Source organism: Corythoichthys intestinalis, chromosome 18, assembly GCF_030265065.1.
Source record: "Corythoichthys intestinalis isolate RoL2023-P3 chromosome 18, ASM3026506v1, whole genome shotgun sequence".
NCBI lineage: Eukaryota > Metazoa > Chordata > Actinopteri > Syngnathiformes > Syngnathidae > Corythoichthys > Corythoichthys intestinalis.
This window is the reverse complement of record NC_080412.1, coordinates 11,094,711-11,122,215: the sequence shown is the minus strand read 5'-3', so window position 1 is coordinate 11,122,215 and position 27,505 is coordinate 11,094,711. Positions and strand designations below refer to the sequence as shown.

Below are 27,505 nucleotides of genomic sequence, written 5' to 3'. Positions count from 1 at the left end.
GGGTTAGGTCCAATCCATTTGAAGTGGTAGGGTGTACATCATCAGTCTTACTGAAAGAGTCCATCAAAAATTAACATTTAATTTCATCGTTTTTGTTTTTTTAATACGTATACGCGTTGAAAATTTTAGTATTGTGACTACAGTAATGTTTTGTGTATTTGTGTGAGCTTACCGGCTCCACAAACTCAAACTTTTTCCTCTCCTGCACTTCCTGGATTTTGAAAACATACTGCAGCGACGCGTCGTTGAAAACCTGCCGGTCTTTGCTCATCTGTGAGTCAGCCTGAGATGACAAGAACAATACAATTAGAATCTGTGAGTTTGCATGTTAGGAAGTCTGCGTTTGTTTATGTTACCTCATTTAGCTGTGATTCCTTCTTTCTGGAGGAAAGACTGAGATGTTTCTCCAGGACAGAGTAGTACCGTTCCGTCTCTTTGTCGAACTGCTTTTTTCCTTCCTGAGTGTGACAAATGGATAAGCTACAAAAATTCACTTTTGCTAACTGTAGTGACAAGACTGAGATGTTTGACTCCAGTTGCAACTCGCACAGTGCTGCTACATTCTACAAGCAGTAGCCATGACTGTTTTTTGCATTCAGCCCTCATGGCCACACATTATTACAGCACACTATCTTCAGTGTTGTTTTTTTCAAATCCTAGCAATAACACTATCTATTTTTAAATGGCACCTAACATGAGATGGCTTTGGTAATTATGGGTCAAAAACTAGCTGTACAGTTTCACGGTTTACTAATATTTTTAGGGTTAGCATTACAGAAGAACAAGTTAAGGCTAGCGATGAGTGGTTTATGACAGAAAGACGAATAGAGATCCACACTATGGTAAAGCTGTTATGTTTGGGCTAGCGCTGACAGCTGTTAGGCCAGTGTTTATAACTTGCAGACGTCCAATCCATTTGAAGTGGAAGGGATGGCAGCGAATGAACATTCGTTTATTCGCTGCCAACCCTCCCACTTCAATTGGATTGAACGTCTATCCCTGTCAATGGCAGCCACGGAGTTAGCTTGTGCTTTAGCTTCTCTATTTTGGAATTAAGCTTGTGCTTAAAGAAGCTATCTGAGGTAAAAGGTCAGGTTGGAAAGTGTTTAGCTCAATTTGGCTGTTTCTGGCAACAGTTTATTCAAACTCTGGTAGATTATTGTTCTATATCTAAGCAAGGCCCCGAGGGGTTGTCATATTCAGTGATTGCAAGTCATCTGCGGGCTGAAAAGCAGATAACGTGAATCAGAGGACACCGGCTGAAACCAGACACCGGCCATGTTTACGCTGCCTCGCTTCAAGTCAGTGACGCGTCCCCCAGCGTCCGTTCCCATGACCTCCGTCCTGATACGTCTATGGTTTATCTGAACAGGCCACACATTCAAAATTGGGACTGAGCCTCTGTGGGACTGCCTCAAGACATTGGAAATAACATCAGAAAATAAAAATTGGGCAATTATTTTAACTTAATCTTAAGTTAATTATTATTAATGTTAATGTTAATTATGTTAATTATTAATAACTCCCGGCCATACTCTAACCATAAGCGGATTTTAAGGGGGCCGAAAAGTGTCACTGCATGTAATTGACTTTCCTATATACATAAAAGTTGTAAATCAATAAAACTGCAAAAAAAAAAATTAAGGAAATGAGCATAAAAATATATTTTTGTAATGGGTCAAAATTATTTTTCAAGCACCTTGGGCAGTCATTTGCTTTGCATATAATTTTCAACAAAAAAAAAAAATTGGAAAAAAATGTTTTTTAATTATTTTTTTCTTTGATTGAAAAAATATATTTTTGGGGGGATTGAATGATTTAGACACAAATGTTGTACCCATAATTTGGCCCCAACACGAAAAGGATTGTTTCAATCAAAGAAAACTTTTTCAATGAATGCAACTTTTTCAATCTCAAATATTTTTTCGCATTCAGAAACTTTTTCTATGATTGAAATTTTTCTTTTTTTTTGATCGAAGTGAATTTTTCTTTTTGAAAATATACATATTTTTTGAAGCAACTTATTTTTTGATTGAATAATAATAAGACAAAAACGTCCTAGCCAAAATGTGGCTCAAACAAAAACCAACATTACTTCAATCAAAAAAAGAATCAAAGAAAAATTGCTTTCACATGCATTTTTTTGAGTTTTTTTAATTTCAAATTTATTTTTGCATTTAAACACTTTTTTTTTTTTTTTTGATTTAAGTGCCTTTTTTTGGTTGAAAATATACTGTATATTTTGAATGAAGCAACTTTTTTTTTTTTCATTGAAGCAACTATTTTTTGACTGAATAATAAAAACACAAATCTACCTCCATATTGATCCGACCAGGGGATACAATTTTTTACATGGGTAACTACATTGGCATGACACCGGCGGGCGTACCATATTCAATGGATGACGATCTTGGCGAAGAGTATTGCCTAAACAGCCTGATTTAGAATTTCCCTCAAGAATGATGGGAAACAAAAAAACGCTCATTGTCAACTTATTATAAATATTTTTGTAAGTTAATTTTATTGCTGACACTGCGTTTCGGGATCATCAACATGTTGTGCCCCCCCGCCCCAAAAGTCAAACTCCGCCTATGACCCTAATCCTATTGCTGTTTATCACAGACCTTCCATTTAACTCATTGGCTGCCATTAACGTCGATACAAACGAAAGTTCATTCGCTGCACACCGTCCCAGTTCAAATGGATTGGACGTCTACTAGTGATTGAATTCACAGCAGACGGATGAAAGTATATTTGACATATATTGCACTCAATGTCAGCGACTGAGTTAACTGCAGAAAAAAATCTGTTCGCTCTGGCTTTAAACCAAAATTGCTGACTTCCTGTTCATTTTCAGGCATTTCTGAGGACGTTTTTTCAAGAAATAGCACTTGTACCTTCACTGCGCCGATCTGCTCCTTGCGAAACCTTTCCAGCGGCGAGATTAGCACATCGTCAGCATTTTGGATCTGCGGGAGAATAAAAAAAAAAGCCCCACCGGTGAGCGTGTTGCAACTTAGATGAAGTAACATGTCGCCGTCATTGGTGACACGCCTCATTCCCGCGAAACTGATGTTTCTTCTGATGAACAAACACTGGAAGTATAATGATGTTTCTCAAATGATTGTTCAGCCCACCCTGTCAAAATGGATTAGACATCTAGCGTCGTCAATGGCAGCCAGTGACTTCAGGCCTAGTCGGTTGAATCGACATTATTTTGCGGTTTTGTTGACCTCAGTTGTCTAAATATTCTTTTTGTCTCTTTATAGAAATCTTATAAATAAATCTTAAATCTTATAAATGTTTATATACGGGGTGTTCCAAAATGTTTGACCCCATTTCGTAGGCCAATAATTTTGACAATTTTTGTTGGAATGACCTCAAATTTTCAAAGCTTGTGTAGAAACGTTTCAAGTTTTTGCGTGCAACGTTTGGCATTTTTATCTTTTCAGGTTAAGAAATGCCGTTCACTTAAAAAAAATGGCATTTTGCGTGTTAGAGTATGCTCGGACTCAGTCCCCGAAGACAGTGCAGCCTGCCTTCTTCACAAATTTTGCAAAGAAGGCACCAACTAAACAATAAAACAGAATTACAGCTGCACTGGAAACTGTTACCGAAGACATGCTACAGCGAGTTTGGCACGAGCTTGAATAACGACTCGACGTGTGCAGAGTCACAGGCGGCGCTCATATTGAACATTTATGAAAATCTGTCATAGAACCAACAGATATTTGTACTTTTCTTTGTTAATTTAACCAATAAAATGTATGACCTTCAACATTAAGTGTATTTAGTTTCATTAAGATCCATCAAGTAATTTTTGGGTCAACCATTGGGTCAACCATGTTGGAACACCCTATATTTTTTAAATATATTTTAATTAACATTTTTTTAATTAATAAAGGACGAATAGTAAAATGCAAAATACAGTGGTATGAAAAAGTATCTGAATCTTTTGGATTTTCTCACATTTCTGCATAAAATCACCATCAAATGTGACCTGATCTTTGTCAAAATCACACAGATGAAAAAACAGTGTCTGCTTTAAAGGGCAACTGAAGAGCTTTTCAGATTTCGCTTTTAAGTGTTTTACACAGTTGAATTGTATTAAATGCGTCATTCGCTCTCTCAAAAAGTCACATAAAAAAAAAAAAAAAAAAATTGACGACGTAGTTTTTGAGTTATGGCCATAGCAACACCATAGCAACGAGGGACGCGCCGTCCTGCCGACCCCTACCTCATGACGTAACTTCCAGGAAGCCTCGCCACCACTCTGAACACGGAAATATAGCACCACGCTATCCTTGCCATATATTGCAAACATTTTCTGGGTTTTACTCGCGGGAGTCGTCATGCCATCTCGAAGTGTAGCGATTAATTACTCACAGGAAGACTCGAGATTCTAGGAGTGGTCCAAAAAAAACTTCTCCTGCAAAGGTTTGGACCGTTTTTGTTAACATGCATACAGGTCCCCAATTGACTCATTGTTTTCATCATTTCAGCCACGACAGCTTTGAAAACCTACAACAATGCAACTTTGGTTTTACAAAGACGTAAGTAGAACATTAATGGCTTTTTTTTTGATAAGCGAGGGGGACTCCTACTGCCTGTTTGTTGAAGTGCGACATTTTTTTTTTTTTTTGCTGTTGGCCTGTCATAAGTAGATAGGTTGGCTGACATGTCGTCTACTCATGTGATTTTATTACTATATCAGTAGGTGTTATGTAAATTCAAATGTCCCCAGCACCAAATAGGTCCTTGGCTCGTTGTTTTTTTATACTTCAACATCAAGGTCTGCCTATTTGAAGAGGGAACAATAGCATCAAATAGATGCTGCTATGACTGGGGCATTATTATTTGATCACCAAGAAATTATTATTAAATTAAAATTAGGATTCATCCAATATTTTCATGCTGCTGTGATTTTTTTTTCCTCCAGGAAGCCAAACATAAAAAATTAAGTGGCGGAAACCCTCAACACGATGAAAAAAGCGTTGCAAGTCAGTTGCCACCCAGTTTCCCAAAATCAAGAGAGTGGGTCGAGTCATATGATGACCCAAGTGATGTGGTGTCCAGCGATGACGACTGAAGAGATCCTATGAGGCCTGCCAGATGCTGAATTTCTTCCGTCTGCGACATCAGATGACGATGACTTAGGAGAAATAAATGTAGCAAATTTTGATGACATGAAATCATAAACTAGTCATATATACACATTTTTTTAAAGAAAAATCTAGTTACCTTCATATTTTAATGATAATGCATTATCTTTGTATAGAGAACACTTCATGCTACAGAAAAGAGTAAATACATATTTCCCACTGCCATTATCATTTTTCAATGTTGCGCTAGTCCGTTGCTATCCTAACTTTGTGTTGCTTACTAAAATTATGCTCTTTGATGTGTGCCATTGTCTGCTTGGTATAACATATGTTGTGTCACAATCTGACAACGAAAGCTAATGCTGATTCATCATAAATCTGGTATCATTTATTATTGTGGCCTATTGAATATTTTTTCAGAATGTAATACAATTACAATATATTATATACCAATAGAATACATTAAACAGTCAACAAAATGTGTCAATGTTGTTAACAATTTATGGTTTTATTATTTTAAATGTAATTCATGCCCCTGTCAGTGCTTCAGCCTCCTCAAGTTTGGCTCTCACGTCTGGGATCTCCTGATGACAAAGGCATACTCTTGGAAGGGTAATTACCTGACGGTTTACAGCAACACCTGGAAAATAAAATGGTTTTGTCATTTATTTTGAAATATCAATAACATATCATTCATTTAGCCACATTTGGGCTAGCTTTATCATATTTAGATCGGTAGGAGCTGTCCCATTACCTAATATCCAGTTTTAGCTATTTGTAGAGCATGGAAAAATATACAACCATGTAATCGCATTCTAATAAAAAAATCTGGATGCTGGACTTACCACTCACTCTCCCGTTCGTGAAGTGTCGAGCTGTCAATTGGCGTCATGACGCCATCTGCTGTGTCAAGTAAATCGCCGTCATCTGACGCCTCAGGTTCAAACATGTAGGGATTAATTGTAGTTCATCTTTCCTGGGAGCCTTTGCCATCGGTAGCGTCACATAGGAGCGATCCTGAATGGTTACCTTTGGTGGAAATATCACTGACGTCGTTGTTGCTGCTATGCTAGCTGTGGGTAGTCTTCTGTTGCCTACGTCACACTTCCGGGTTTGCGACGGGACCATTAACGGAGTGCAAAAAAACTAAAAAAACGCAAATTATCCTTACAATTATGTGTTGGTAATGTCATGGTTGTTTTGACGAACTCGTCCAAAGTTTATATTCATAAAATTACACCAAAATCCGGAAAGGTCTTCAGTTGCCCTTTAACTAAAACCACCCAAACATTTATAAGTTTTCGTATTTTGATGAGGATAGTATGCAAACAATGACAAAGGGGAAAATAAATAAGTGAACCATCACATTTAATATTTTGTGCTCCCTCCCCCCGACAGCAATAACTTCAACCAGAGGCTTCCTGTAGCTGCAGATCAGTATGGTACATCGATCAGGACTAATCTTGGCCCATTCTTCTCTACAAAACAGCTGTAGTTCAGATTCCTGGGATGTCTGGCACGAATTGCTGTCTTTAGGTCATGCCACAGCATCTCAATGGGGTTCAAGTCTGGACTTTGACTTGGCCACTCCAGAACGTGTATTTTGTTCTTCTGAAAGCATTCTGAAGTTGATTTGCTTCTGTGTTTTGGATCATTGTCTTCTTGCAGCATCCATCGTCTTTTTAGCTTCAACTGTCTGACAGACGGCCTCAGGTTTTCCTGCAAAACATCCCGATGAACTTTTGTATTCATTCTTCCATTAATGATTGCAAGTTGTCCAGGCCCTGAGGCAGCAAAACGGCAACAAATCATGATGCTCCCTCCAACATGCTTCACAAGGGGATGAGGTGTGTTGATGTTGGTGAGCTGTTCCGTTTTTCCTCTACACATGATGTTGTGTGTTACTCCTAAACAGTTCAGCTTTTGTTTCATCAGTCCAAAAATTATTTGGCCAAAACTTCTGTTAAGTGTCCAAGTGCCTTCTTGCGAACATTAAACGAGCAACAATTTTTTTCAGACAGTGGCTTCCTCTGTAGAGTCATTCCATGAATACCATTCGTTGTCATAGTTTTACATATAGTTGATATGTGCACAGAGATATTGGACTGTGTCAGTGATTTCTGTAAGTCTTTAGCAGACACTCTAGGGTTCTTTTTTACTTCTCTGAGTATTATGCGCTGAACTCTTGGCGTCATCTTTGGTGGACGGTCACTCCTTGGGAGAAAAGCAAAAGTGCCAAACTCTCTCCATTTGTAGACAACTTCTCTGACTGTCGATTGTTGAACATCCAGACTTTAAGAGATGGTTTTGTATCATTTCGCAGCTTTATACAAATCAACAATCTTTGATCGCAGGTCTTCAGACAGCTCTTTTAACCGAGCCATGATGCACATCAGACAATGTTTCTCTTCAAGGCAATTCCTACCAGGTGTGTGTTTTATAGTGGCAGGGCAGCTTTAAACCACTCATCAGTGATTGGGCACACACCTGACTTAAATTGTTTGGTAAAAATTGGTTTTCAATTGCTCTTAAAGTCTCCTTAGGCGGGGGGTTCACATACTTATTTTCCCCACTTCTGTAATTGTTTGCACGCTATCCTCATTAAAATATGCTAACCTATAACTGTTTGGGTTGTTTTAGTTAGAGCAGACACTGTTTTTTCCTCTGTGTGGTTTTGACAAAGATCAGATCACATTTGATGGTGATTTTATGCAGAAATGTGAGAAATTCCAAGAGGTTCAGATACTTTTTCATACCACTGTATAAACGTCTTTACAAACGGAATTTTCATGTTACGACACCAGTCAACGGAAAAATATTGCAACCGCGTGGCTTTGTGTGGCTGAACCCCCCCACCCCACCCGAACTTGTCAGCGCTGAAGAACTTGGGGGGTGGGTGGGGCTGGGTTTTTCACGCCAGCTAGTGGAAGCCAGGCCAATGTTTATTCTGTACATCCTGTTAAGACTCCCTTTTTTCCCTCCCCAGACAAAACTTTTTGTCTCTGTTGCTCTGCCATCTTTGCAGAATACGCGCACAAGCATTAGCATTAGCATAAACTTCAGTCTTTATAACGAATGGATACAGGGGGAAGTGACGTGTGCCGTAGAGCAGTCAGCACATTTGTAGTTCTTTTTGTGTGGCAGGGTTCCTGCCACCCTCCTCCAAGTTAATTAGTTCTGGTGAAAATGATACAGACCCCCTCAAGATATAAAAGAGGTGTAATTCAACTAGTTGTCAGTTAACATGACAATCACAAATGTTATGAAATTATTTTATAAAGGTTGAAAAATTACCTAGTTTTGCTTTACATATATAGCAATTTGTTGCTGAATCATTTCAGATACAGCATTTGGAAACCATTTTGAAAAAAATATTGATATTAAAGATGTTGCGCGATCCAGCGATCTTATTGATCCTTAGACAAAAAAATCGATGTATAGCTACATCCAAAGCCATGTAGGAAGAGAGCTGCGACACTCTGTTTTCACCGCGGGTGGTCACGTGGTTCACGTAAGCCTGAGTAGTTCAAAGCACAAGCAGTACTGTAGTGGTTTTCGATGGTACTTACAGTGGTAATTGCGACATTTATGTTAAATTTGATAAAATCACATATAAGTACTTGCTCCTATTGGAGTCTCGCAACACTCCTTCTACATAGTTCTGGCTACAGCCATAAGATAAGTACTGCCTGTTGATTCCAAACAGCGAACTGCCTGGTCATGAGTAGAATAATTAAGATTACATGCCTGACACTTTGGACTCCTCTGACCCAACACAGCTGATAACATAATAAAAACCATTAAAAAAATTCTGCGTGCCTGAGCCACATGCGCTTTGTGATAAAAGCAGTTGCTGTCAACATCGACTCTTATGCTCTCCGGTCACATGCTGCCACTTTGCTTTCACATCATGAGGTCATCTGTGTGAAAAAAAACACATTCTTTGTGTTGTTGTACTATTTTGTACAACAGTCACCGTGAAACTGGAGACCACGAGACTAAATGTGGTTACAGTAGTTACTTGCTTGGGGCTAACTCTGACAGTGCTTGTGTTAAAAATACTATTTTTAACTCATTCAACTGCTATTGATGATAATACACTTCTGAACCATTTCAATACACTTGTATTTACAGTGGTATGAAAAAGTATTTGAACCTTTTGGAATTTCTCACATTTATGCACAAAATCACCATCAAATGTAATCTGGTCTTTGTCAAAATCACGCAGATGGAAAAACAGTGTCTGATTTAACTAAAACCACCCAAACATTTATGGGTTTTCATATTTTAAAGATAGCATGCAAACAATGACAGAAGGTGGAAAAATAAGTTAACCCTCTGCCTAAAGAGATTTAAAGAGCAATTGAAACCAATTTTTACCAAACAATTTAAGTCAGGTGTGTGCCTAATCACTGATGAGTGGTTTAAAGCTGCCCTGCCCGCTATAAAACACACACCTGGTAGGAATTGTCTTGATGAAAAGGAGCTGTCTGAAGACCTGCGATCAAGGATTGTTGATTTGTATAAAGCTGGGAAAGGATACACAACCATCTCTAAAAGTCTGAATGTTCATCAATCGACAGTTCGAGAAGTTGTCTACTAATGGAGAGAGTTTGGCACTGTTACTTCTCTCCCAAAGAGTGGCCGTCCATCAAAGATGACGCCAAGAGTTCAGCGTAGAATACTCAAAAAGGTAATAAAAGAACTCTAGAGTGTATGCTAATGACTTACAGAAATCACTGGCACATTCCAATATCTCTGTGCATACATCAACTATATGCAAAACTATGGCGAAGAATGTTGTTCATGGGAGGATTCCATGGATGAAGCCACTGCTGTCTAAAAAAACATTGTTGTTCGTTTTATGTTCACCAAGTTTTGGCAAAATATTTTGTGGACTGATGAAACCAAAGTTGAATTGTTTGGGAGTAACACATAATGTCAAGTGTGGAGAAAAACTGGAACAGCTCACCAACATCAACACCTCATCCCCACCGTGAAGCATAGTGGAGGGAGCATCATGATTTGGGGCTGTTTTGCTGCCTCAGGGCCTGGACAACTTGCAATCATTAATGAAAGAATGACTTCAAAAGTTTATCAGGATGTTTAGCAGGAAAACCTGAGGCGGTCTGTCAGACAGTTGAAGCTAAAAAGAGGATGGATGCTGCAACAAGACAATGATCCAAAACAAAGAAGTAAAACAACTTCAGAATGGTTTCAGAAGAACAAAATACACGTTCTGGAGTAGCCATGTCAAAGTCCAGACTTGAACCCCATTGAGATGCTGTGGCATGCCCTAAAGACAGCGATTCATGCCAGACATCCCAGGAATCTGACTGAACTACAGCAGTTTTGTAGAGAAGAATGGGCCAAGATGAGTCCTAATCGATGTGCCAGACTGATCTGCAGCTACAGGAAGCGTCTGGTTGAAGTTATTGCTGCCAAAGAGGGGCCACAAAATATTAAATGTGATGGTTCACTTACTTATTTTCCCCCTTCTGTCATTGTTTGCATACTATCCTCATTAAAATATGAAAACCTATAAATGTTTTGGTGGTTTTAGATAAAGCACGTTTTTTTTCATCTGTGTGATTTTGACAAAGATCAGATCACATTAGATGTTGATTTTATGCAGAAATGTAAAAAAATTCAAAAGATTCAGATACTTTTTATACCACTCTATCTCATTGGCTGCCATTGACGGCACTGGATGTCTAATCCATCTTGACTGGGAAGGGACGAATGAACGTTTAGTCTAAATGGATTGGACGCCCAGGGCCGTCAATGGCAGCCAATGAGTTAAAGGAGTGCTCTATAAAGGGTTGCTTTTCCTTTTTTTTTCCCACTTAGTTTTTGGATTTGAAGTTAGGGTTTCACACAATGTATTTATATATTTTAATTTTAGGTTTAAGGTTTCAAACAAGGGTTCGGGTTCTTTTTTAGTCTTTTCACTTACAGTTAAAACAAGAATTGGTGTTTTATTCAATTCAATTCACTTAATTGATCCCTTGGGACAGTTCCCTCAGGGAAATTAGCTCCAGTACACGCAACAGCAAAGCAGCAAAGGTACAAGTATAAAGTGCAAGTTAGTAAAAGAGTGCTAGAGTAAAAGGATTAAAAGAATAAAAGAACCCAACATTTTTCAGACATAAGAGGAATCCAGAAAGCTAAAATACAAGTTCACAGAGAACATGCAAACAGGTACCAATAGGATGGATGTGAACCCAAGACATCTGAACTGAGAGGCAGATATGCTCACCACTAGGCCATTACGCTGCCCACAACTGACGTTAGTGGTGGAAAATGCAGAGAAAGTGGTGACACGCACGCACGCACACACACACATAGGAGTCTTTTATGGACTTTCCCAGGCAGCGAGGGGCTCGGCTCTCGCTGGGGAATAGTCGGAATAGGTTCCACATGGTTCCTCGACCAGTAGACCATGCACACTTTCACAAAGGCACGCGCACACACAAAGGGGGAGCCTGTAAAGAAGGTAGCACACTAAAACACACATCCCCGACAGGACGTTGATGAAGTGTGTCTGAGTCAGACTTGGGTCTTGTACGTGTGTGGGGAACTCGAGCGAGCAGTCGCGATTCCAGACAAAAACTTTCAAACAGGAAGTCCGGCTTCAGACACAACAGGTGGAGGAAAATGAATGAAGTGAGTCGCGTACTCACCAGACGCTTTCTCTCCTCCTCCATGGTGCTCAGCAGCTGCGAGAACTCCTTCAGGGACTGAGCTGCAAACATAGTGCACGTACCAATCAGAGTCATGGTGTCGCTATGGAAATGATGCTACTTAAAATGTTTATTCTGAGACACTGCTGCGCTTTTGAATGCTTTGAAAAGTGTCAACATTTTGACATATACAGTAGTACTATTTACACGATACTATGTCAAGTGTCATCAATGGCAGCCAAATGGTAATGGTAAATGGTGTTATACTTATATATAATTAAAATCCGCATTTGTTGCTGTTCCTTCCGTGCAGCTGACAGCGCTAGACGTCCTATCCATTTGGACAGGGAGAGGGGCAATGAACAAATGTTCATTGACCTCTAGCGCCGTCAATTGTAGCCAATATATTAAACGAATACCCTGTAACGATTGAAAAAAAATTCTTGCATCAAAGGGTTAATATGAAATTCTTTCAAAGCAAGGGCCTAGGTTTGGTCTCAATATTGGTAGGGACAATAACCCTAACCCTAACAAACCAAAATGGAGGCTTCCTTCACGTAAAACACAACTGCTTTTGTCCACAAGCACAGCCAAACTCAACCAAAAAATGAAAGCTCCTTTGGGCTCCTTAAAGACTACGTAAATAAAATAAAAATGAAAACTGGGGAAAAGGAGGTAAACCTTGGTACACTACATTTCTTACAGTTTAATTGACATTAACAGTAGAAAACATACAGAGGGATATTGCTCTCAAAGCAGCTTCCTCCTAGAGTTCGAGAAATTCATATGTATTAATGTTATGCTAAGTCTGATACAGGTCGGACTTTCAGTAGCAAAATTAGTGGTGTGTTCCCCACATCCACAACATTGACGTCTTTTTATATAACTTACAGTGGGTGCTGCTGGCGGAAAAAAACTTCTAATATCCGTTGTCTTCGAAGGGGACAGAGGAAGGGGCATGTTGTATATCTGTTGGGGCTGTGAATGCGTGTGTGTGTGTGTGTGGGGGGGGGGGGGGTCAAGTCATCAGCCTTTCAAACATGTGTTAAAGGGGAAAACATTCATCAAGTGAAAAGGGGTCAATGTAAGTCTGAACATAATGACAGTACTGTAATTCACTTAATATAGTAAGGTCAATTCCATCCTTATAACATATGGGAAGGCAATCTAAATGACCTATATACCTGAAGTCATGATATAATGCAAATTAGATTGCTTAAAAGTTGGTGGGGACAATTTCAACATCCTGAAAAGTTGCTAGTGTTATGTCTCTACTGTCCCTATGCAAACCAACACCCTTGTTTAAAAGTGAACCGCGGTTAACACGCATCCTACTGAGCAATTGTAGTGTCTGTTAAGATGATGAAATGAACGCACACCATGCTCTTAAGACTCACCAATGTTAATCTCGTCGTCGGTCTCGGCATCTCCGATGCATTCGAACTGGAAATCCTGTAGTGACTGAGAGAAACGCTGCACTGCCTGAGAAAGACCTGATGGTGGCATAACAAAGCCAATGTGTCAGTGGTAAACAGTTGTGTTGTACTAAAAGTTGTAAAGTATAATGCTTAATAATTCTATCAAATTAATATTACACAGTTCTGGACATTAAAAACGAGGTTTTGCAGTTTACTTAATGTTTTGTATGTGAATATTTTGTAATATGAAGAATAATAATTATAGTAAAGGTTCTACCAAAAGTAGTACTGAAAGTGCTAGTGTTATTGTTCGGCAATACACAGTAGTTATTGTAAAAGTTGCAATTTTAGTTACACTCTTAGTATTTGTATTACCTGTTCTACTAAAAACAGTAGTAGTAATTGTAGAACTGAAAGTCGTAGTAATAATGACGATAATAATGCATTGGATTAATATAAGGCTTTTAGGACGGTCAAATAGAATTTTGGAAATATTACTGGTGTACTATCCAAATCGTAGTGTGCTACATAGTAGTAGCATACACGGAGATTAAGGAGGGGGCGGAGGGGTGTCACAGCCCCTCTTGGTGGCTGAAAATGTCATCTCATGTAATTGACTTACCCATATATGAATTTCAAAAATAAGACTTTGCCGGTAGCATTGTGTCTATAAAAGTTGCAAAGCAATTTAAAAAAAAAATGAATGAAATGAACCAAGAAATATTTTTTATAATGGGTCAAAATTATTTTTCGAAGAGATCATGTGACTAGCACCTTAGAGATGGTCGTTTGCTTTGCTTAGCCAAAACCACCTGAGAACAGAAGATGCAAGATGGATATACGTAATTTTTTCAAACCTAAGCTTTCAAAAGCAACAACAACTACTGAGCGAGAACCAAGGATTGAAGATGTGGACCATGAAACGCCGCAGAGCATCACCAAAATGTTGAGCGGAGTTTCAGTTTGCCCCACTAATGACGTTAATTGTACAACAGAGCCACCACCAGGCGTACCATATTCAATGGACGACAATATTGGCCAAGCATATCTTTCCAAAGCAGCCTGATTAAGAATTCCCCTAAAAAAAAATGATGGGAAACAAAAAAACAACGACAACAACAACAAAACACTCATTTTCAACTTATTATAATGAATATACATGGCTGAAATATTTAGTCAAATAGGATGCAGCGTCTACTTCTCCACTATGTGAGACAGAAAAACGCCAGCGCTCACACACGCACACACACACCTGGGATTCCTGTATGTACGAGTATGGGCTAAGCTACTATCTGACCATATATCTTGTAAGTTAATTTTATTGCTGACACTGCGTTTCGGGGTCACCAACTTGTTTTGTCCCCCCTCCCCCCGCCACAAAAGTCAAATTCCGTCTATGAGTATTAGTATTATTTGATGTTCCTAACTAGACATGTGCCGATTACTGAATTCAAGGTATACCAGGGTATGAAAACATCAAGATTTCAAAACTGCAACAAAAAAATTCCATCATACCGTTCCTGAGGTATTAGCTATTGTTTATTTTCCAAAAATGCATGGAGAAATCCCTCACTTGCAGCTGTTAGGCTCAACCCTCCCCCACCGGTTGTTGCTCAGTGTCAGTGAATCAGCTGTGCTACACAATGGCTGGGGGAGGTAAAACTCCTGAACGTTTCCCCCATCAAAGAATGGGAATACTTCAGCTACAGAAAAGTTACAGACGGTCGCGGCTTGGAGGAGGAAGGCAAACCAAGATGTGTAACATGTTTGCGGAGGGTGGCTGCTAAGGAGGCAATACCTCCAATATGATTTTGCATTTATTCAAAACTAAAGGTTAGTAAACACTGTCATGAACGTTTCCCACCAGCTACGAGAGTTAACTCCAGCGTGTTTAGTGTGTCAAGCGGTGGTAAAACATGTTTTTTTTTTCTCTCTGGCAAAAAGAGAAACAGTGTGTGTATGATGTAACCTTGATACGAGTCATACACACTTGTTTTTATGGAAAATAATTCAATTTTTTTTGTTCTGATGGTAAAATGTTGAGCTGTGGCTGTGGGTTTAGGCTCAACTTAATGACTGCATTTATTTTATATTTAATTTAGAATATTTAGCTATTTTTTAATATGTTTTTTTTTGTAATTAAAAAAAAAAAAATTCAATTTAACATTATACTTACATTTTGTATCCCAATAAATACCGAAAAATCCTGTTCAATAGAATTTATTTACTTTTTTTTTTTTTACCCAGATATCTCAAAGTAACACATTTTAGAGCTGTAATTGCAATACCGTGATATTTTGGCTTAAGATTATCATACCGTCAGAATATCATACCGGCACATGCCTATTCCTAACATAGTAGTATTATGAGTTTTGGTATTAAACTGTACTGGTTACGATCTAAGAAATAAGTTGTTAGTACCAAATGTAGCAGTTGTGTCAACAGTTATAGTTTTATTAAAAGCAAAATTAGCATATAAAGCAAAAGTAGTAGTATTATTTCAAGTGAAAGTATCATTTTTATATTAAAATTTGTAATGTTCCTTGTCATTCTCGTGCTTGATTGTTTAAAAGTATCAAAATCAGCTTCTGTGTAAGCGCGAAGTATTTATAGTAAAAATAGTCAAATTAAATTTGTTGTGGTATCTCAAAAAAACCATTCGCGCACCACTCAGGTGATTTTCCTGAGACCACAAGTGGCCCGCCAACAACATTTAGAAAAACTCTGCAGTCGAATAGGAGAAGGCATCACGATGATAATAATTTGATCAAAAATAATGTCTTCATAAAGTTTTACAAGACTGTAAATGTCAGGCTGTAAAACCCAGGAGAAAACCCAGAAGTGAGCATGGCCGTTGATCGCCTCAAAGGAAGCCCCTTGAACTTTGAACTATATCCACTTCTGATCCAAATCTTGTAGATTATTGCGACTAAATCTTACTTCTGAGGGCCGATATGAGCATGTTTCCATCCTTGATGAGGTCTTTGATAAACCTGTTGGTTCTTTCCAGCTCGATTTCATGGCACTGGAGCCTCTCTCGGAACTCGGGGCTGTCCACGAATGAGTCGCTGAACTCCAGTGTCGGCAGACCCATCGCGGCTGCTAAACGGACGGCGACGAAGCAGGCTTCGGGCGGGGGCAGAAATTACGCCAGAAAGGACGCCGATGGTCCGTGAGAGCGTTCGGGTGAGAGGTTTGCTCCGCTTGACTTTTTTTTCATGCCTTTCTCCACTTCTTACGTCTCCCCCCTCGCTCCGTTCGCCACTTCCGGACACTCTTAGCGGCGTTGGCAGATTTAAAGTTAAGTCTCCCTTTTTCTGGTGGAAGGGAAAGAAAACCTAGAAATAAAGTTCAGTGTGGAGACTTCTCGCTGGTTCGTCCCCGGCTGTGTGTGGGAGAGGAGTAGGATGTAACTTTGGTTCAAAATAAATCAAAGAAGACACGTCTGGCAAAGAATGTGACGCTGCTTGAGAGCGAGGCTCTTGTGAAAGGCTGGTTACTATGGGGACGAGAGACTCCTGCTGGCGCCTCTTGAAATATGAACTCAACTACCAGTTCAAACTACTACACTGATACCCAGTCATAACACTGTGACTACAGTACTAATACGAAGATTTGGTGTAGTTTTAAAAGTAGCAGTAATAGTGATTTTATATATATATATATATATATATATATATATATATATATATATATATATATATATATATATATATATATATATATATATATATACAGTGCCTTGCAAAAGTATTCGCCCCCCTTGAATCTTGCAACCTTTCGCCACATTTCAGGCTTCAAACATAAAGATATGAAATTTAATTTTTTTTGTCAAGAATCAACAACAAATGGGACACAATCGTGATGTGGAACAACATTTATTGGATAATTTAAACTTTTTTAACAAATAAAAAACTGAAAAGTGGGGCGTGCAATATTATTCGGCCCCTTTACTTTCAGTGCAGCAAACTCGCTCCAGAAGTTCAGTGAGGATCTCTGAATGATCCAATGTTGTCCTAAATGACCGATGATGATAAATAGAATCCACCTGTGTGTAATCAAGTCTCCGTATAAATGCACCTGCTCTGTGATAGTCTCAGGGTTCTGTTTAAAGTGCAGAGAGCATTATGAAAACCAAGGAAAACACCAGGCAGGTCCAAGATACTGTTGTGGAGAAGTTTAACGCCGGATTTCGATACAAAAAGATTTCCCAAACTTTAAACATCTCAAGGAGCACTGTGCAAGCCATCATATTGAAATGGAAGGAGCATCAGACCACTGCAAATCTACCAAGACCCGGCCGTCCTTCCAAACTTTCTTCTCAAACAAGGAGAAAACTGATCAGAGATGCAGCCAAGAGGCCCATGATCACTCTGGATGAACTGCAGAGATCTACAGCTGAGGTGGGAGAGTCTGTCCATAGGACAACAATCAGTCGTACACTGCACAAATCTGGCCTTTATGGAAGAGTGGCAAGAAGAAAGCCATTTCTCAAAGATATCCATAAAAAGTCTCGTTTAAAGTTTGCCACAAGCCACCTGGGAGACACACCAAACATGTGGAAGAAGGTGCTCTGGTCAGATGAAACCGAAATTGAACTTTTTGGCCACAATGCAAAACGATATGTTTGGCGTAAAAGCAACACAGCTCATCACCCTGAACACACCATCCCCACTGTCAAACATGGTGGTGGCAGCATCATGGTTTGGGCCTGCTTTTCTTCAGCAGGGACAGGGAAGATGGTTAAAATTGACGGGAAGATGGATGCAGCCAAATACAGGAACATTCTGGAAGAAAACCTGTTGGTATCTGCACAAGACCTGAGACTGGGACGGAGATTTATCTTCCAAAAGGACAATGATCCAAAACATAAAGCCAAATCTACAAAGGAATGGTTAAAAAATAAACGTATCCAGGTATTAGAATGGCCAAGTCAAAGTCCAGACCTGAATCCAATCGAGAATCTGTGGAAAGAGCTGAAGACTGCTGTTCACAAACACTCTCCATCCAACCTCGCTGTTTTGCAAGGAAGAATGGGCAAGAATGTCAGTCTCTCGATGTGCAAAACTGATAGACACATACCCCAAGCGACTTGCAGCTGTAATTGGAGCAAAAGGTGGCGCTACAAAGTATTAACGCAAGGGGGCCGGATAATATTGCACGCCCCACTTTTCAGTTTTTTATTTGTTAAAAAAGTTTAAATTCATTCATTCATTCATTTTCCATGCCGCTAATTCCTCACGAGGGTCGCGGAGGTGCTGGAGCCTATCCCAGCTAACTTCGGGCAGTAGGCAGGGGACACCCTGAATTGGTTGCCAGCCAATCGCAGGGCACAAGGAGACACACAACCATTCACGCACACACTCACACCTATGGACAATTTAGAGTGTTCAATCAGCCTACCATGCATGTTTTTGGGATGTGGGAGGAAACCGGAGTTCCCGGAGGAAACCCACGCAGGCACGGGGAGAACATGCAAACTCCACACAGGAAGGCCAAAGCCCGGGATTGAACCCTTGATCTCAGAACTGTGAGGCAGACGTGCTAACCACTCAGCCACCGTGCCGCCTAAAGTTTAAATTATCCAATAAATTTTGTTCCACTTCAGGATTGTGTCCCACTTGTTGTTGATTCTTGACAAAAAATTAAAATTTTATATCTTTATGTTTGAAGCCTGAAATGTGGCGAAAGGTTGCAAGGTTCAAGGGGGCCGAATACTTTTGCAAGGCACTGTATATATATATATATATATATATATATATATATGGCGGGAAACAAAGACAAGACTGAAAAAGCAGTTTCTGCTCTTGCACCCCTCTTTAAAATAAACTGCTGTATTTTAAGCAAAAACGACTGTTGTGCTTGACAGAACAATATGTCTATATGCTGCCATAGCAGATTCATGGTGCAGTAAGCCTCTGAGCTATTTTTAATTTGTCCGTTTTACCCTGAAAACCCCTGTTTACAGACGTCGCGCAACCGCTTTTGTTTCAACCTAGCCATAAAAAGAAGGTAAGTAATTGTATTTATTATAAAAAAAATGTCTGTCCTTTTTAGCTTAGAATCATTGATTGATGTCTAAATTTTAGTAAAAAAAAAAAAAAAAAAAAAAAAACGACTTGAAAAAATTATTCACTCGCATATTTGTGGCGTCTGTAAAAAAAGTCACAGATATCTACCTCATAACTATCGCTTAATTGCATTTTTTTGTTACTGTCGCATTTTCCCCGATATGTTAGATGATAAATAATCTATCCAAACAAAAAATTTTTTGAAAAATAACGTTAAAAAGGGTAACTATATGAAAAAGAAAATCTCAACCACTCTTTGTTGTCTGCGATTTCTGCATCGCGACCCTTGTTATATCACCATGTTTCACCCATAAAATAGAATAAAAATCCTGCTGTGGACATTCACAGCTGTGTCTTGACACTCGGTGATACATGCTACATGGAGTTTTTGGATCGAAACAAGGTGAGTACACGATAATATCTCGTTAAAATCGTGGCGTCTTTAATTCTGCTCTCGCGTGTTCTTGCCTCCAATTAGGATTTTGCTGTTTAAAAAAAAAATTTTTTTTTTTTAATGCCTTCCGGTTCCAAATTTTATTTCCCCCAGAAAATTGAGGTTTTAAGCTTTCCAATGATGTATCACCCATGCATTTTGGACAATTTTGAAAGCTGGCCAAATTGACGGTCTCAGAGCGGAACTTCAAGTCACTTGAGTGTTTTCCGCCATATATATATATATATATATACAGGGTGACCCAAAAAAAAGTTTACACTGCCATAATACAACTTAAATGCCATGTTTATTCATCTTAGAATTAGAATTTAATCACAAATTATACATTATTGTAAAGAACATGTACAGTACTCTATTTTTCAATGTGTCCTCCCTTAAGTGTCACAACAGCCTCCAGGCGCCTGCGGAACGCTTGACAGGTCTTCTTTATGTAGGATGCTGTCATCTTTTCCCAAGATCTAACAATGGACCTCTCCAAGGCTGCCACAGAAGTTTGTGGCTTCTTACAGGCACTGTCCTCCACAGTTGCCCATATGCTATAATCCAGGGGATTGAGATCTGGACTCTGGGGTGGCCACATATCACCCTGTCAATCAACTTTTTGGTCCGCACAGATCGGTACTTCCAGACCCAGGTTCCGGAGGCTGTTCCAGTATCTTTCAGCTTCTTTTTAACTTTGTAGACTGCACATCTGGATATTCTCAGATTTGCTGCAATCTCAGTAGGTGTCAGACCGGCACGCAGCAATTCAGGTACAGCTAAAGTTTTCTTCATTTTCAGCAGAAGCACAGGAATTGTAGAGACGAGAGATTACCAGCTGCATTGAGTGACTTTAATGAATCACTTAAGCATGACAACCTATTTAGATATGTTTCAATGGCTTTTAAATAAGCAGTCAACTGAGTGTAAACTTTTTTTTGGGTCACCCTGTATATATTGGGGGTGTCAAACAATTAAATTTTTTATTCGAGTTCATTACAGCTTCAAAATTAATTAATCGTAATTAATCGCAATTCAAACCATCTATAAAATATGCCATATTTTTCTGTAAATTATTGTTGGAATGGAAAGATAAGACACAAGATGGATATATCCATTCAACATACGGTACATAAGTACTGTATTTCTTTATTATTACAATAAATCAACAAGATGGCATTACCATTATTAACATTCTGTTAAAGCGATCCATGGATAGAAAGACTTGTAGTTCTTAAAAGATAACTGTTAGTACAAGTTATAGAAATTTTATATTAAAACCCCTCTTCATGTTTTTGTTTTAATAAAATTTGTAAAATTTTCATTCAAAAAATAAACTAGTAGCCCGCCATTGTTGATGTCAATAATTACTTACACAATGCTCATGGGTGCTGAAACCTATAAAATTAGTCGCACCCAAGTGCCAGCAGAGGGAGCCAAAACTCCGAAAAACACAAGTACACGTTTTACTGTGCTGTCATTGGTAAATCTGCTTGAGCGGGGCATTTGTGCATTAATTGCATCAAATATTTTAACGTGATTAATTAAAAAAATTAACGCCCGTTAACGCGATAATTTTGACAGCCATATATATATATATATATATATATATATATATATATATATATTAGGGCTGTCAAAATTATGATATGACACTGTCATGAGCATTAATGATGTCATATATTGTCATCCGGCAAATTATCTCACTTTTGAATGGATGTAACCAGGGCCGGCCCAGGCCATTTGGGGGCCCTAAGCAAAATAGTGCAAAGGGGCCCATATTTTTGGCCCACCATTTCGTCACAGTGTACTGTGAAACCCATACATGCAATCCAACCCATACGTCCATATTTTGTATATTAATCAGATTTTGTTGCACTGCATACTTCAAACTTCTCACCCCAAATGATTGTCAGTACTTACAATAGATAGCGGCAAACCTTTTTCTAAAAGAGGAAAGAAAGAAGTTAAGGAAGAACTTTTATTTTTTTAAGCTTGTAATCAAGTATCAAAACTCACAAAAGTCAAATAAAGCAAACTGTAGTAAACAAAATAGAATATAAATTAAACAATTGCCCGATTGGGGGCCCCCTAGAGGTCAGGGGCCCTAAGCAACTGCATAGTCTGCGTATAGGCTGGGCCGGCCCTGGATGTAACAGATCCAAGCTGGACATAAATGGAGTTAGCGACATAATTTGCCGGATGACACTTAATGACATCTGTCACAAGCATTCAGTAATGCCCATGGTAGTGTCATGTCATAATTATGATGGTCTTATGACACCACTGTCAAATGATATGTTACTTATTAACCAAAATTAATCAGTAAATAAGCCACACTGAACTATAAGCTGCAGGATTCAAAAATGAAGGGAAAAAAGCGTCTTATAGTCTGAAAATTACGGTAAATTAGTTTTTGTTGATTTTTTGTTTTTAAGGTCTTTCCATTATTTTGTCCAACCCCTTTATATATATAACTATAAACAAATATTTTATTAATGCTTACATAGTGTTTGAACGCCAGATCGCAATTATATTATTGCATTTTTTATATTTTTTAATAAATAGATTTATAAACAAATACAATTTGAATAATAACAAAATTAATAAGATTAAAATTAATAAAAACAGAAATACACTGTTTATGGGCCGTAACAACACCCTAAAGTTGATTTTTTATTTATTTTTTTAAACTCTTCATTGCCTCAACAGTGATGGACGTCCAATTCACTCGAATAGGTAGGTCTGGAGTGAATGCACGTTTCAGTGATTCGTTCATTTGCCTCTCCCAGTCAAAATGGAATGGACGTCTACAGAAGTCAATGGCAGCCACTGAGTTAAAATAGATCGAGTGTTTAAAAAAATTTTTTTTTTAAAAAAAATTATATTTCATGCAGGCAGTTTTTTTTCTTCTTCTTTTGGTCTCTTTCGTTTCCCATTAAAAACCACAAATGTGTCAACTCACTTTCCGGTGTGACATCAAATTACATCAATGGCAGCCAATGAGTTAAGAATGATTAATGTGTATAAAAACCCAGTTTTGTGTTTGAGCCGTTTCTGTTTTCTTTCAATACGGCATCAGGGAATTCATTGGAATATGGGCCAAAGGGCACTTCACACATAACACTAACATGTACACTGTCATTGTATAAACTACAGTATAAGGACACAAGTCATTTTGTGGACACACAAAAAAATATGTGTAAAAACTAATCAGATGTTTCCTGGAGACGTGTTACAGGTCTTGTGCATCAAGACCAATGCCAGCTGCTCAGAGGAAAAGAAAGACGCGTTACTGGCGGATAGAAAAAGGCTCCAAGGAAACCACAAAATGCTTTTCTGTCTTGTAGTAACACTCTACTGTCTGTCCTATGTTGAATGTAAAACCACACTACAGTGGCAGTAGCAATGACAAAGCAGCTTCATTGTCTTACTCAATCTGCTACGCCATGACGACTGCAGTAAACACTACTTTAGATGCTCTATTAATACCCAAGTGTAGGGAACTGGGATCATAATTTACGGCTCAGTAGTCTGATACTCTAACTCACAGGATCTGTGGTATGGATCAATCCGACAAAATTTTCATAGAAAACCGGCAATACTCGAAGCATCACCTCAACTTCTTTCTGCGGGCTCGACCATACAGGGGGGAACTTCCCACAGTGGCAGGTCTTGTACTGGATTATTTTAAAAAAGTTAAGAGATTCTTGTTCAACTAGTCAACCGTAATATCTGTGTGATTTAATGAAGATAGTTACTTGACCATCTTGTGTCAAGTATCAAGTTTGTCAAATTGGCAGAGTTCAAGTATATGTGAGCCATCTTGTGTCAAACTCATTTCCAAGCACTACCAGTCTTGCCCTCTGCAGAACAACTATAACGGAATATCTGACAATCAGAACTGTTAAAGCACAATTCAACAATCTCATTATTGTCAATTTATCTTTGATGGTGACCGAGAATTGGAGCCTATTAGTTGGGCATACCTGTGCTGTATTTTGTTCGATGTCATTTACGTGAACCAGTAACATTCTTTTTCAACTGTCATACAATGGAGACATTCAAAAAAGGATTGCCTAAAAACTAAAACCGGTAAAGCAGACCTGTGGAAAGTTCCAAGTTAGGTTTGATAAAGACTGCTTAAGAATTGGAAACCAGCTGGTTATTTGGACTGCGTCATTCAAAACCAGTAAAATTCTCGGACAGCTGTGGCTCGATAATCATGGAAACTTACAACAGAGTTGTCTGTCAAATGTACAGTAAGTGGCAAAGTGAAACGTGATAGTTGTGCAGTCCTGGAAGTACAGGGGAGGAATGGAAATGGTAGCGCATCCCCCAAAATTGAATGCGACTGATTTGCTAGTCCGAAACAAACGAGTTAGAGCAACAATTTCTTGAGTTAAAAGATTATAAAATGCAAATGTGTGACATAAAAAGTTTCTTTGTAAATTCTGGGTTTCTGAACTAAAATGGGTTTTTAAAAAAACAAAAAAGTAGAGAAAGAAATCCAAAATAGAGGGAAGAGCATTACCTGACTCAACCTCTTTCATTTCTGCAGGTTTCCTCCTCTACCCAGACACCCCTACCAAAATGGAGACCACATCAAGGGAAGCCTTCTGCTTCAAGACCATCTTTCCGCAAGACAGTGGGAAAAGTCCTGTTTCCGGTGCAGCTGTACAGAACCTACATCATGAGACACGCTGTTCCCATCCAGTTTCCTTGAGACAGACAGGAAGTGGAAATAATCGACATCTAGAGGTGGTCAAGCAAGAGGACCTGTGTGATCCAAAGATGATGTCTCAATACCAGAAAGACTTCCCTCCACCGTCTTCCTGGCGCAGGAGGAGAACCCCTGCCCTGCCTCAGCCAGACAACATCGGCATCAACCCTGCTTTCAGGTGAGTAACGCTGTCAAAGGTTAGGAGACACTTGACCATGCAGACATGTCTCTCAAACCTTTTCCTTGGTGCAGAATTGACTTCGGGTCTGTCCACAGAGACATACCGCAACTGGCCCAACCCTGAGACGAGAGGGGCAAAAAGCTCATTCTGTAGGACCAGTAAGACAGTTACAGTGTACACAAGAAAGCCCGCCCGTCTAATCAGACCATGGGACATGATTCCAGTAATCCATGTGCTTTGTTGACATGTCTTCAGCAAACTGTTTGCAGGTTTTCTTGTGTACCGTCTTCAGAAGAGGCTTCCTCTTGGGGTGAGAGCCATGCTCACCAATTTGATGTAGAGTATGGCGTATGGTCTGAGCACTAACAGGCTGACCCCCCACCTCTTCAATCTCTGCAGCAATGCTGACAGCACCTCTGTAACAAGTCACATGACATTTGAGGGAAAATGACAAGCAGTACTCAATTTGGATATTTAGGAATGTATGTAGTTTCTAAGGGGTGTACTCACATTTGTTGCCAGGGGTTTCGATTTTAATGGCTGTATTTTGAGGGGAAAATAAATTAACTCTATTACATAAGCTGCACACAGACTAATTTTCATTGTGTCAAAGTGTTATTTTGTCAGTGTTGTCCCATGAAAATATATACTTAAATATCTGCAGAAATGCGAGGGGTGTACTCACTTTTGTGATGCACTGTAAATAAGTATAAAAATTCTTCAAAAATGATCATTCTTAAGAGTTTAATAATCTGTTGTGTGATAATTTTGTCAACTACCCAGATAGCAGACCGACATTGAATAAACGTTGATTTTCCATCAAAATCATCAGAATGGTTGACATCGAAATTTTCGACGTTGTGACGTTGAAATGACGTTTTTCTATGGTATGTCAGGCGATGGTTGGGTTAACATTGTTTTATAGTTGATGAACTAATGTTGACAAATAGTTGATTGATTGAAAAGTCATTGAATTATGGATGAGCAGGCGTTTTGGTCGAAAACATAACATTGGTTCTGCGTTGTTCCAATATTATTAATAATCGAAATGACGTTTAGGTTTAGTAAGGATTTCAAAGTTGAAACAACATTAATTGAGGGTGCAAAAGTGCCGTTGATTCAACGATATAAGATCGACAGCGGAATGTTGATCCAACATCTTTTCAACGTCGGTCTGCTATCTGGGTAAAATGATTGAAAACATTTTATAACTTTACTTTACAATGCCAATGCATAAAAACCACAAACATCTTGTATGATTCAGTTACTGTTTTACTCAGGAACTGGTGAACATTATTTTCCAAAGTGAAAGCAGTGCGAATGTCTTTAGATTAACTAATTGAGCGCCACTGACAGATAGACGTCTGGCATCGTTCGATCGCTGCCATCCCCCCACTCAAATTTGAATTGGACGTCTATCGCTGTAAATGGCAGCGAAATATGGTCAGTAAAAGCCTTCCTTCCCAGTTCAGAAGAATTTTGTTTTATGATGAGGACAACAGGAATAGGAGAATATTTACTGTTGAGAGGCTGAAAGTGAGTGAATTTGGACTTGGTGGGGTGGAGGTGATTGATAATTTCAGCCAATCAAACTATAAGAGTCTTAAATATCAATAATAAAGGCACCACACGTCCAGTCTTTAGAGATGTCATCGTCTGTCTCTGTATCTACTCCTTTCTTGATAGCGGTTGTCCTCCCGTCCTCTATAAGGCCTGTCGTCTCGGCCTCGGTCCCGTTTATCCCGATCGTCTCGGTCTCTTCCCCCGGGTCTTTCCCACTCCCTGCGTCCTCCACTCGTCCATTCCTGGTGGGACGGTCCGACCACGAGGTTAATGGGCTTCCTGAAGGGTCTATCCCTGCCGCCGAAGCGCAATTGCCCGGACTCTTTCTTGCCTCCCAGCCCGCCGCCGAGCCGCCTAGGTATCCAACCTTTGAGGGTTCTCTCCAACTCGAAGTCGACAAACAATTCCTGCTGGTCCACCACCAACTTGTTGGCGTCCCGGCGAGCTCGCACCACCGCCCGCTCCTCCTTATACTCAACGAAAGCGTAGCGCTTGGAGAAGCCCGTGACCACGTCGCGAACCAAGCGAAGTCGTTTAATATCGCCGAATTTGGAGAAAACCTGGTGGAGTTTCTCCTCGGTGGTCAGCGGGTTGAGTCGGGCCACGAAAAGGGTGAGTAGCGGGTCCCCCACGACACCTTTGTTGGGCTTGTATCGGGCACACATCGCCCTCCACACGGCCCGGTCGTGGGGCTCCACGTCAGTGCCGTCAATGCTCCCAGCTTTGAGCGGGTCATAAACTTTAGCGATGGGGCTCCAGTCCACCATTTCGTTGCGTTTCGTGTGCTCCTGCCTCCTTAAATAAAAAAAATATGATCCAATTTGTAGAACATCCGCGTACACGTTTTCGGTTCCACTATAGTGTGTATCCTCAAAAACAATCCGACGGGGAACGTTCCGCCTGAAGTTACTGTAGATATCACATTTTATAGCACTAGATGCGCAACACGCGCTGTGAGCCAACCGGGACAGGCGGTACTACTTGTCGGCCATTTTGTGTCAGTGCCATCTGACGATCAAAAAATGATTAATAGCTGTCAATTGCTCAATTTTCAGTCGATTTTTAAACAACTTTTCATAAATGTTTTGTATAGGTGATGACAATGGAGGTTTTCCCTGAGCGCAACACAATTAACCATTTAATTATAAGGCAAGTGATTATTTTGACTAATTAAAAAAATATATTTAGTAATGCATTTGTATAGTTCTTTTTTTAAATTAATACATTCATAAAAATGCTAAAAATTACTAGTAGATTTAAAAAAGTGGTTATGGCCCCCAATAACTAAAGCTGATTTTTTCCCTTTTTAAAATCATAAAATTGTAAGTTTC

General features: G+C 39.3%; 2 protein-coding genes across 2 annotated transcripts in view; both read right to left on the bottom strand.

The window, feature by feature from the left end:
• arhgap42a (Rho GTPase activating protein 42a) overlaps positions 1–16,682 on the bottom strand; it is a 32,839-nt gene extending 16,157 nt beyond the window's left edge. The window contains exons 1-6 of the mRNA XM_057821535.1: positions 16,144–16,682; positions 13,183–13,278; positions 11,786–11,847; positions 2,898–2,969; positions 357–458; positions 173–283 (exon numbers count right to left, since the gene is read on the bottom strand). Coding sequence (XP_057677518.1) covers positions 173–283; positions 357–458; positions 2,898–2,969; positions 11,786–11,847; positions 13,183–13,278; positions 16,144–16,297 — 597 coding nt within the window. The 5' untranslated portion in view covers positions 16,298–16,682. The remainder of the gene's footprint in view (positions 1–172; positions 284–356; positions 459–2,897; positions 2,970–11,785; positions 11,848–13,182; positions 13,279–16,143) is intronic.
• Positions 16,683–25,352: 8,670 nt separating this feature from the next.
• Positions 25,353–27,069, bottom strand: snrnp35 (small nuclear ribonucleoprotein 35 (U11/U12)). Its single transcript, XM_057821181.1, has one exon. The coding sequence runs from the start codon at positions 26,939–26,941 to the stop codon at positions 26,261–26,263; it is 681 nt and encodes a 226-aa protein (XP_057677164.1). The 5' UTR covers positions 26,942–27,069; the 3' UTR covers positions 25,353–26,260.
• Between the last annotated feature and the right edge of the window lie 436 nt (positions 27,070–27,505).